Below are 12,172 nucleotides of genomic sequence, written 5' to 3'. Positions count from 1 at the left end.
CAGGAGCCATCACCCACTGGGGCTCCCTGTCCCATGCCACTCTCACAATGCCCCATGAGCTTGCTCCTACCAGGACCCCCCAGTGGGGCTATGAGGCTCACAGAGTGAGTGCTCACACTGAGGTGCTCTGCCAGGGGTGGAATTGCTCCGAGCCCTGGGCCCACCCACTCCCACAGATGCAGAGGAGCCTGCTGAGTGGTCTCACCCTGGCCAGTGGCCCACATGGAGGCTGCACCATGCTGCCACCAGGAGATTCCTCATGAATACAAACCCCACAGCACAGAAAGACAAATGCTGATGATCTCACTTATATGTGGTATCTCAAAACCCAAACTCATAGAAGCAGAGGGTAGAAGGGTGGTTGCGGGAGCCTGGGGGTGCAGGCTGGGGCGGGAATGGGGAGATCTTGGTCAAAGGGTTCACAGTTTCAGTTAGACCAGAGAAATCGATTCAGGAGATCCACTGTGCAGAATGGTGACTGTAATTAATAACAATGTATAATATTCAATGAAATTTGCTAAGGGAATAGATTTTAAATGTTCTCATCACCAAAATAAGTATATGAGGTGATGAATATGTTAATTAGTCTGATTTAATCATTCCAAAATGTATACATATATTAAAACATCATGTTAGACTGGGCAACATGGCAAAACCCCATCTCCACAAAAAAATGCAAAAAATCAGCTAGGCGTGGTGGCACGAGCCTGTGGTCCCCACTACTCAGGAGGCTGAGGTGGGAGGATCACTTGAGCCCAGGGGCAGAGGTTGTAGTGAGCCAGGATTACACCACTGCACTCCAGCCTAGGCAACAGAGTGAGACCCTGTCACAAAAAATATATATATATATATGTATATATATATATATATATTTTACATATATATACACACTGTATATATTATATATAGTGTAATATATATATATAACACTATAAATATACAGTTTGTCATTTGTCAATTTAAAAATAAAAAAGACAAGCCCCAGAGAAAGGGCAGTTGCAGCAGCATGTTTAAGGATGAGTGGGCCTTCTATTGCCTAGGATGGGAAGGGTGTTCCAGGCAGAGGGAACAGCAACGTGAGAGGCTTGCATGTGCAATGAGGAGCCCAGGAATGGACCATGATCAGCAGGGCTGCAGAGACGGCGCACAAAGGCAGAGAGTGGTGAAGATGGAGGTGTTGGAGTGGGTGCGTGTCGGGGCATCAGCAGAAAACAAATTTCCACTCAGGCGTTCAGCTGGAGGGAGTTGAACAAAAGGTCTTTAGTGAGGCATGGGCTGGTTAAAGCAACTCATAGAGGTAGCTGGAAAGCGGTGGGGGCTGCACCCACCCAAGTCTGGGGGCGGGGCAGCATATACCCCTGGCAGAGGATCCCGGGATGAGCCACTGACTCTGTGAGCCCCATGTCCCCACTGGGGTGTCCTGATGGGAGCAAGCTCTCAGGGCTGTGGCAAACTGAGCCGAGGGGGGCACTGTGAGAATGGCGTGGGGCAGGGAGCCCCAGCGGGTGGTGGTTCCTGGGACTGCTACTGGGGCAGCTGGGTGTGCAGCCTGCATATCCCACTGAGGGCAGGTGGGGTTGAAGGCAGCCCAGGTCCTGCCTGCCAAAGGGAGCCAGGGATACACACCCTGACTGCCCTCTCTTCCCACAGTCTGGCCTGTTGGGGCTTCCACTGCTAAACCTGGTCATGCTGTCTGCAGGGGTCAGCCTCCCAGGCACACAAGAGGGTGGAGAAGTAGAGAATGGGTCTCCAGAGGCAATCAGGGAGCACCCCACCCAGGGAGCCTCAGATACCGAGTTTCCAGACATGGACTTGGCATGAGTGCACTGGAAAGCAATGGAACACTCGCCACAGGGCAGCAGTCCCTCCAGGGCCTGAGCACGGGCGTGGTGAGCCGAGGCCCCAAGAGGCACAGTGCCCTGCTGTACACCAATCAGATGGGCGCCGGAGGGACCAAAATGTCAGAATGGACCACAGGCCTCAGGGCTGATTGGCTAGGGAGGGAGGCAGAAGAGGGGTGAGTCTAGGCAGCAGGTGGGTGGGCAGGGAGCCCACGGGTGCTTGGGGTACGGCAGAGTGACAGGCTCTCTTCTGTGCCTTGCAGGTGGCCTCAGCCCCGAGTCCAAGAAGATCCTGACACCCGCCCTCAAGAAGCGGGCCCGGGCTGGCCGTGGGGAGGCCACCAGGCAGGAGGAGAGCGCCGAGCAGAGCGAGCCCTCACAGCACGTGGCGCTCAGCCTGACTTTCAAGCGTTACGTCTTCGACACCCACAAGCGCATGGTTCAGTCTCCCTGAGTGTCCGGTGACCTCCCCCAGGGCCTCCTTGCCCGGCCCCGTCCAGGCTGCTGTGCCAAATCCCAACCAGCCATGCCTCAGCCTCTCCCAGTCTCTCCCCGCAGTCCTGCAGCAGCAGCCCCCACCCCCAGGCTTGGTGCTGAGCCCTGGTGAGGAGCTGAGGGGGATGGGTTGCCAGGGCCAGGAGGGTCTATCCTCCAGTGCCTGCACACTCTCACCCAGGACAGCCCCCAGCCCAACTAGGAAAGGGCCATGGGCAGAGGGCTGGTAGCCAGTATCTTCCACTGCCCCATCTGTTGGCCACCTGCAGGCCAGTCTCAAACCTCCCCCAGGTAGGCAGGCACTTGACAGCTACAAATAAATGTCCCGTGGCCCCAGCCCACTCTACCAGTGTCTCTCTCTCTGTGACTTCACTAGGGCCCCCGCCCTCCCCAGCTGTGTTCCAAGGGGAATCTCAGAGAAATCCCAAGAGTTCCTGCCCAGGTCGGGGCCAGGGAAGGGACCCAAACTCAGAGTCTGTAGGCTGTGGGAGTCTGCAGAGTGTCTGTGCTTCTCAACCCCACTGGGTGGCTCCTGGGGTGCTCTGGGCCTTGAGGGAGAATGGGGATTCTCTGGGCAGCTGGGTCCAGGGAGGGCACCCACAGGGGAGTTGGGGAATAGCAGGGTGCCTGGCCAGAGCGTCAGGCAGAGCAGGTGGAGGCTTGCTCCTCCACCCCAACATGAGGAGTCCCTCAGCCCCTGCCCTCAAGTTTGAGAACCACATACTTCCCAGAAAGTGGAGGCTAGCATGGTGAGGGCACCCTGCAGAGCCATCTGCCATCCCCTGCACCCACAGACCACCCTGCCTTGTAGCCCCAGGCTGTGGGATACTCAGGAAAGGGTGAATGGTGGAGTCAACAGACTGAGGGGAAATCAAAGCTTTTAGAGACATTTGTAGGATGAACAGATGTTCAAACGTTCCTTTATTTGGTCTCCAGACAGACGCAGAGGCCTCCCTTTTATCCCAGTAATCGGTGCATTATGCTTTAATTTGCAAATGGCATTAAAAATATTAACAGGGGCAGGTTTCGATCAAATGACTTGGGCCTATTAAGCCCCAGAGCCGTGTGTGTGTGTGTGTCCCGTGTGCACGTGGTGGGTGGGGAGCAGGCAGTTAATTAAATACACCAGCAGCAGAGCAAAGCCCCTGAGCTGCAAGGATGCCAGCGATGGCGACTGGCCCAGCCACCCTTGGTCAACCTTGGCCCAGACCCAGGCAGCAAGGGCAACAGCTGAGAGCCATGGGGAAGTGGGGTTCCCAGTTCAGTCCCCTGAGGGGATTGGCCCTGGAGGAACATGAGAGAGAGTGTGGCCCCGGTGAGCGTGGCCTCCGCGGCTGCTGCAGGCTGCGCGTGCCAGGGCGGCTTGTCTGCACTGTGAATCAGAACAGCCCTCTGCCTAGGAGCCGGCTCCCCCTCCACTGCCACTGCCTGAGCAGACACCTCCTGGGACTGCAGTGGCCCCTCTCCCTGGGGCCTCACCCCACTGTGTGCTGTGCCCCACGGCCTCCTCACCCTACCTGGCCCTGCAGACTGTTTCACCAGGAAGGCAGTGCCACTTCACTGAGGCCACTCCGCCCAGGAAACTGGCAGCAGCTTTGAGCCCACACCAGGCTCCCTGCTAGCCTGCTGGTCCCCCAGGGGAGGGCAGCCCAAGAAGGGAGCAGACCTCCGGGAGGGCTTTCAGTCAGCACCGAGCTGGACTCACAGCCCCCAGCCTGTCAGTCTCTGGGGGCAGGAGAGGCCCCTCTGAGCACTTGCCTGTGCTGTCCAGGCTGGTCACCTCCTAGCACAGATCTGGGAGCTGCTGGTGAGGGCCAGCACTGGGTCCGAACCCAGCTCCAGGAACTCACCTCTTAGGCGAGGAAACCTCCCTTGTCCTCAGTGTGGGGCTGAGCTGGGAGCCAGGCCACACCCTCCCTGACCCCTCCCTCCCCAGCCCCCTCAGAGTCCCTGCACATTGGGACAGAAAGCTGAGCTCAGCCCCAGGTCCTGGCCTGCATGGGCAGGGCGACCTTGGGTGTGTCACTGTCCCTTTCTAAATGAGGGGTCATGTGACCCAGTGGAACCACTGTGCCAGACATGGGGTTCCATGGAAGCTGTCCATGGGAGCTTCTATGGGAAGCTGGCTCCCATGGGAGCCATGGGAAGCTGGCTCTGGGGCCAGATCAGGTGTGGAGGAAAGATGAGCACACAGGGCGAACGTGGCTGCCGCCACCAGGGCACAGATTCAGGCCTCTCCCTGCCTGCAGTATGAGCTTGGGCAAGTTCCCTAACCTCATGCCTCAGTGTCCCCATGTATAAAATGGAAGAAGAAAAGCAGCCATGCCAGAGGGCTGCCCTGGTGATGGGAGACTTGCCAGGCACATTGCTGACCCTGCGGCCCCAGGGTGGGCCCCACACATCTCCCACTGAGAGGCAAAAGGCCCAGAACCCCTCAGGAAGTGACACCAGCCCCAAATAAGCCATTTTTCCAGGAACTCTGTGCAGGTGTCCACCTCCACCCCACCTCTCACCTCCCCACTGGTCTGAAGACCGTGCTCCTCAAAGCCCCGGGAAGGAGGGGGCTCGGGTGGAAGAACTGAGGCACAGAGGCACAGAAGGGAGGAGGGGCAGCCCAGGGCGACTCCCAGGAGCCTCTGAGAGCCCTGAGTGTGTAATGAGGCGGACCTGCTCTGTGTGGCCTGAAAACGCCCAGCCGACTGCCCCAGGAGAGGCCTCTATCGGGCCCGGCATCGGTGGAAACCCGAGCGTTCATTAGTGGGGTCGGGCCAGGGCACGCAGCCTTTGAAGGTGCAGCCTAGCCGGGACGGTGGGCAGGAGCTGGAGCCAGCACCCGGTTCTGGCTGAGGCCAAGGTGTGGGCATGCACGTCCCCTTCCCTGGCTCCCCCGTCCCCCAGGGTGCCTTGGGCAACCCCAGGCCCACATGTTTTATATAGGAGAGGGTTCCAGTGGTTCAAGCTCACTGCAGCCACCGACACAGGTAAACTCACTGAATCTGCTCGTCTACCCACAGTGGTATGCCAGTTTCCCAGGGGTGCAGGCAGGGCAGGGCTTGGCTGCCTGCAGCTGCCCCAGATAGAGCTGGAGTTTGAGTCCAGGCTCCAGGTGCTTCCAGAGTCTCTTGCCCACCAGTGCTTCAGGCATGTCCTTGGAAAAGAGGTGCCCTCTGGGGCCCTCTGTGGGCTTATGGGTGAGGTGGGGCATGGGGCAGCAGTGCCCTGGGCCCCCTCACCTGCCTGCCCACATGGAGTGAGGTCATGGACCGACATCCTGCCATGGGCTGGGGCAGGAGGGGCAGCGGTGATTGGCAGGCCCCCGACCAGCAGGGCTAATGCACAAACGAAGAGATAAGGCTTATCTGGAAATGTCCCTGGAATCGAGACTCTGATGGAAACAGGCTTCTGGGTTAATATATTTTCGATAGATAACGTCTCGTAAACGGGAAGCCCTGAGGGCCTGGGGCAGGAGAAGGGGCAGCTTCTGTGCTCCCAGGCCTCCTGCCCTGGCCATGCATGTGCATGTGCACACCCGGGCATCGGTGCACCAGGCATCTCCAGGCCTGTGCTGACGTCAGGTGTGCGTCTGTGCACATGGATCCACGATGTCTCAGACGTGTCTGCGTGTGCTCCGTGTGTGTTTTGGGAGTGTTGGTGTGTCAGTGTGTGTATCTCTTTGGGTGTGGGAGTGGGGTGAAGGAGGATCGAGTCCAGTGTACACAGGGTGGTGGCAAGTTCCCTAACCTCATGCCTCAGTGTCCCCATGTGTAAAATGTGCCTCAGTTCCTGTGTATCCGGTGCTAGTTTGCCCCATGGGCAAAGGGCCTCTTCTCCAGGACTGGGTGGGATTCGAGGGAGGCTTATCACTCTATTCTACAGGAAGCATACCAGGGCCAGACCCCTGTCTGGGGAGCGCAGGAGCCTGTCAGTCCGAGCTCACTCTGGAGTTGGTCCGGGCCCTGGCCTCCTCTGCCGAGCAGCCTCCATGTGGGGGTTAGCATCTCCAGATTCCCTTCCGGAGACCAAGGCCAGCCCCACTGACAGCCTCCCAGCTCCTAGTTCAGCCTTGTCTGTCGTCTGAGGCAGGGACTGGGGAGGCCTCCTGCCAAGGGGCTGCATGGGCAAGGTCTTGAAGGGAGAGTAGGAGTTTGCCAGGGCAAGGAATAGTGGCACCTGCCAGAGGGAACAGCAGAGTGAAGGCTGTGGCGAGGGAGTGCTCGCTGGGGCCCGTGTGCCTGCTTGCTAAGGAGGGATGAGGTCATGGCTCCAGACCCCCCAGCCCCAGCTGCACCTCCAGGAGCCTCCACACAGGCAGCCCAGATTAAAAAGAGTAATTAGCATTTGACTGATAACGGGGTTGAGCCATTAATTAGCCTGCTCAGCCGGCACCAGGCTTGGCTGCTGGGAGTTGGGGCGGAGGCAGCAGGGCGTGCTGGGAGTGGGGCTCGCAAGGCTCTACAGGGGCTCCATTCCCGTTGCTGAGCACTGGTGATGCTGGGGGAGGTGATGGGGGCGCTATGAACAATGTGGCCGGACCTCGGGCAGCCAGGGAGGCCTAGAAGGCTGTCTGCTGGGTGTGGGAGGCCTTGGAGCCCCACAAGGGCACAGGCAGGGGGGTGGAGCATGGTGTCCAGTTGGGGTTTCAAGAGACCCCTCTGGCCTCCTGAGGGAGCCAATGGCAGGGCCTGGAGGTCAGGGCTCCCCCACCCCCAACACAAACAGGGGGCAGAGACCATGTGGGTTGGAGAGGACCTGCGACCAGTGGTTGGTGATTGGATGTGGCAGCCGAGGGGAGGGGACAGTCCGAGCTGAGGCCTGGGAGGAAGAGGACGTTTGGGAAGGCTCAGGGATTGCAAACAGGGAGGTGAAACTTGAGAGGAGAGGTACGTTTGGGAAAAGGCCCCAAGTTGAGTGCTCGAATATTTATGAGGCCTCCTGTGTACAGGCCCTGCCACCGTGCTGGGGCACCAGTGGGGGAGACAGAGACCCTGCCCGCATCCCAGCCTTGTGCTCCCTGGGGCAAGACCAGTGCAGGGACCTCAGAGGGCGCTGGGAGGGACAGCATGGACCCTAGATCACTACCTCCCACCTCGCAGTGTGGCCTGCGGCCCCCTCTGCAAAGGAGGCTGTCGGGCCGGCCCTGCACCCCTGGCCCACCCAGGCCAGCAGGTTGTAGGTCACATGGCCACACCCCTGGAGCCCTGACTGAGGTGTTGCTCAGTCCCCACGTGCTCCCCCCACGTTATCACTGGCCCCCATGAGGGAGACAGTGCAGCAGAGAGAAACGGCCACATCCCACAGCCACAACTGGCCTCTAGGTCAAGGCCTGGCTGGGAGCCCAGGCTGACCTGGCCCTGGGGCATGGTGCCAGGTGCAGCCAGGCCTCACCCCCCCAAGGTCACTCCATAGACTCGGCCCCGAGCCTCCAGCATCCCACATAGCCACCACCTGGCGGGCCCCAGCATCCGTCTCCCCTGCAAGGCTTGCACAGCCCAACATCACCTGTGGGAGGAGACCCCGTTGGCAGGGCCAGTCCTGTGGAGCCACCTGAAGAGGCACAGAGGCAACAGAGCTGTGGCCAGCACAGTGTGTCCCAGCAAAGGGGCCGCCGAGGGGCCGCTGGGCCCAAGGCAGAGTCTCCAGTCAGCCGCTTGGTCCTCCAGCTCCGACCCGCCTGTCTTCACTGCCATCTCCCATCACTTCCTCTGCCTCTCTCTGGTCCTTCACAGACAACCCTGCCTCCTGCCAACGTCTAGTTCACCTCTTCCCTGTCCACGCCCTGAGGCTTGGGGCCCCAGCCCTTGAGTGATGTCTATCAGGGACCCCCGGGCAACCTACCAAGGTAGAGGCAGGCTGGAGGGTCTGTGGGGTGTGGTTACCTACAAATGGACCCTGGGGCTCTCTTTAGCTTTCTCCTCCCACTCCCTCCCTCCCAAGCTTCCACCCTGGGCCTGCCCCCGTGGCAGCCACTCTCTGCAGAGCCCTCCCTGCTCCCGGCTCTTCAGCTCCTTCTAGGGGACCTGAGGACCCAGGGACCCAGAGGACCTCGAGATGGGGGTAGAGAAAGGCAAGTGGGGAGCGGAGCCAGGCCTTCCTCAGAGGCCCAGGGAGAGGCCCTGGAAATTCACCAAGGACTCCAGAGCTGGGGCTCAGACCAGGCTACAGAGGCCAAGTTCCTGACCCTTCCCCATCCCTTCCCAGTTAATTACCAAGAAAGACTCTCCCAAGCCAGTTACCCACACTGTCCCCAGACTGTCATCAGCACCACCACCATCACTAACCTCACCATCACTCCATCATTTAACGTCACTACTAACGTCAATGCCATCATCACCTCATAGCGTAACTAACTTCACCATCATCATCATCAGCATCACCAGCAACCTGCGCAGATTGGTTTGGGGAAGACATGTCTGGAGGCCGATAGGCAGGAGCATGACACAGTTTGCCAGGAGGGAGACGTCATGCCCAGGCTCAGGCAAGAGGGAATGGGGTGCGAGTGGGGCCATGGCTGGAGTCAGTAAAGAGGAGGAGAAGGAGGGAGATTTGAAGATGATCCCAAAGCTACATCAGCTGGCCTTGGCACTGACTGGTTGCCAGACTTATGGGATCCAGGGTCCCTGACCAGCCTCTGCCCAGAGTTGCTGGGCACAAGAGATGGGAACCCTGCAGAGGAGGGGGTGGGCAAGACGCCTTGGCAAGCTTCGCTGCAGAATTCCTGAATCCAAAACTCAGATACCCTTGGGGAATTTGGCTTGGAAAGCCTCTCCCTGGACAGCTGTGTCTTGGGTCTGGGTGGACACAGAGATGGGTCATTGGCACACAGGCACAGCAAGGCTATGGGATCCTGAGGCCATGGGGAGGGATAGAACTAGAGAAGAGACGGGCCCAGGGAGCGCTCTGCGGTGGCAGGGCACAAGGGGACATGCAGGGCCGGGGAAGGTAGGCATTGCTTGAGATGCCCATGGGCCATGGGTGCCAGGCCCAGGGAAGAGGGTGGTGGGGTGGTGCCTCAGGCAGGCTTCCCAAGGAAGTGAGCAGGGCACTTCTGGGTGGAAGTTGTGTAATGGGTGTGGCGTGAGATGAGGCAACCTGCTTCCTAATCAGATGCAGAGCGGATGATAGGGTGGAAGATAGCCAACAGTCAGCAGCGCCTCACTGCCCCAGTGCTCACCGGGGAGGGATCCACTCCCGCGCTGGCCAGGCCTCCCCGGGTCTCCCTGCCACCTTGCCCTGCTCTGTCTCCAGGCCTTTGCTGGTGATGCTGCCCTCCCCGCCAGGGCCCATGCTCCACTCAAGCCCGCTTCTCCCTCAACCTCGGGGCTCTCGCACAGATGGCTCTTGATGGCCAGAGTGGGAGGAAGAGAAGCAGGTTCTGGGCCCTGTGCCGCCCGAAGGACAGTGCTGCTCCGAGGAAGGTCTCCTGGCCGGCCTCTTATGGATGGGTGGGAAGGAGAGGAGCGGTTTTGGGACCCCTGCTTCCTGGAGTTCCTCACAGAGGGGAAACTGAGGCAGGGGAGGGGTTGGTCCTCTGCCCAGCCCCCCAGCACAGGGAACCTTTGGGGGCAAGTGGCTGCTGCCAGCTGATGCCTGTGGGAAGGACTAGCCCAAGCCTGCCAGGTCCTGGCACAGGGCAGGCCTTGGGGACCGGGGTCTGGGTGCCTGTGTGGACACGCTGACCAGGCTGCAGCCCACCCCTGCCTCCCACCATGGACAGCTGGGTGGGCTGCCGATAAGGAGAAACGGTTGCAGAGTCACCAGGCCCCAATGATAAGACAGACAAGCATCTCCCGGTGGCCGGAAGGTGGGGGAGGGGCCCACAGGGGAAGCACCCACATCTCGGGTGGGAACACAGAGGCTGCTGGTTCTGGGCAGGGCCCACCCTGCCCCCCGGGGCACAACAGCCCTCCCCAAGGCATCTGGGCAGCTGCCGACACAGTGCAGCAGGGCCCCGGCCTGGCCCCCCCTGCAGGATCTCCCCACAGCGGCCCTGGCCAGCTCCAATCCCACCTCAGCCCTGCCCAGCTCCAAACGCAGTCTCCTCAGGGTTCCCTCACACACCAGGCCCTGTCCCCCTCCGCCTCTGCTCGGCCATGCCTCTGCCTGGAGCACCCCCACGCCATGCCCATCTCCCGACCCTTCTTCCAGGCACAGCAGCTTGTTCCTGAAAGAATGAACTGCTGGCGAGGAGAGAGGGTTCTGGGAAGTTGGGGCTGTGACAGAGTGGGAGTGGGGTGGCAGGGGACACACAGGACAGGTGGGTGTGTCCTTGTGGAAGGGGCCTAGCATGTCATGGGGTTCTTTTGCTGGAGACCCTGGGGCTCTCTCTTTTTGCCAGGGTTGCAGAGCTGGACAGCATGAACTTGAAGCCACTGCAGCCATCCTGTCCCCACGAAGGGAATGAGGTCCACAGCACAAAGGGGTGACAGCCGTGCCGAGAAAGGCCAATGGAGAAATGAAGAGATGGGTTCCTGCTGGCCCCATATGAGCCCTGGATCCAGCTATGCCTGGAGCTCACCCCCATGTCATGGGAGGCCACACATTCCCTCTGTTGCAGAAGCCTGGTGCCGCGGGTTCCTGCTTTGTGACTCAGAGCGATCGTGGTGGGTGCGGTCAGCCGTGCCTCTCACTGTCCCAGCAGGGTTCCTGACCAGCAGCAGGTCCTGTTGCTTCACCTTCAAAGCCTGTCCCGAATCAGTCAGCCCCCACCCCACGGCCGCCAGCCCAGCCAGACCCAATCACCTCCTGCTTGGACCATCACAATTGCCTCACCCTGGTCTCCTGCTCTGCCGGCTGCAGCCAGAGAATCCTGTTGAAACATGTCAGGGCCCCTCCTCTCTGTTGTAAACCATCTCGCCCGCACCTTCCTCAGGGCAATTGCCAGAGTCCTCACCATGACCCCCAGGCCCTGCACGACCTCCCTGACCTCCTCTGCCATCTCCCCACTCCTCCCAGGTCTCCAGCCTCAGGAGAGGGAGCCCCTGCTCCTGGATGTCCCAGGTACTCCCTCCCGCCTCAGGGCCTCTACACGCAGCTCCCGCTGCCCCCAGCTTGCTCCCCACCCATTATTCATTGAGCAGCCCCATTGCCCCCAGCCCCACAGTAAAAATCCACATTCCTACCCTCCTCTGTTTCATCCTTCTTTCTAGCTGGGCTCTCCCACTCTCAGCATTCTGCCTGTCGACCTCATTTACTGCCAGTGTTCCCATGGGAAGGGGGCTCTAGGGACAGGGGTTTCTGTCCTTTTGCTCACTGCTGTGTCCCAGTGCTAGGCAGAGCACCCAGCACATGCCTGGCGCTCCACACACAGGAGCACTTGGGCCAGTGGGGATTAAGTGAGTTGGTCCATGCAGGGTCCCCATAAATGGAGCTGGTCTCATTATTGCCATCACTGTTACTGGCCACACTGTCCTGGCCTGCAGGCCACGGTGACCTTCATCAACAGTGACAGGGCATGTGCACTCCGGTTCACACGTGCTGAGGTGCCAGGCTGCACCCCAGTTCCTGTGCCCGGTGCTCCCTGCTGACCTAACAGAGCCAGCACTCCCATCTCAGCCCCCAGCCAGGCCCCGGAGGCCTTCCCAACCTTCCCCAGCCTTGCCAGCCTACCCTATGGCCCCAGGGGCCTTCCCATCTGATTGGGTCACTCCTCTGCTCCCCAAAGGGTGAAATCCAAGCCCTTACCTCGGCATTCCAGGACTCTAGGATGTGGCCGGAACCTCCCAAACCCACCATGTGCCCACCACTGGGGTCCCCAGACCAGTTGGGCCTGCGCCTCCCTCTGCCTACGCTGTGCCCTCGTCCCGTCCTGCTCCCTCAGCACCCCCTCCTCACCTGTC

The 12,172-nt window shown here is 60.1% G+C and overlaps 1 protein-coding gene across 3 annotated transcripts in view; it reads left to right on the top strand.

Annotated features, from left to right (window-relative positions):
- Positions 1 to 2,682, top strand: part of EEFSEC (eukaryotic elongation factor, selenocysteine-tRNA specific) — a 260,797-nt gene extending 258,115 nt beyond the window's left edge. For all 3 annotated transcript variants that reach the window (XM_054551284.2, XM_002813162.4, XM_063721707.1), the window contains one exon: positions 2,105 to 2,682. In XM_054551284.2, the coding sequence (XP_054407259.2) occupies positions 2,105 to 2,137 (33 nt within the window). In that variant the 3' untranslated portion in view covers positions 2,138 to 2,682. The remainder of the gene's footprint in view (positions 1 to 2,104) is intronic.
- Positions 2,683 to 12,172: the final 9,490 nt, after the last annotated feature.

This window comes from Pongo abelii, chromosome 2, assembly GCF_028885655.2.
Source record: "Pongo abelii isolate AG06213 chromosome 2, NHGRI_mPonAbe1-v2.0_pri, whole genome shotgun sequence".
Lineage (NCBI taxonomy): Eukaryota > Metazoa > Chordata > Mammalia > Primates > Hominidae > Pongo > Pongo abelii.
The sequence above is the reverse complement of the archived record's forward strand: the minus strand, read 5'-3'. Positions and strand labels throughout refer to the sequence as shown.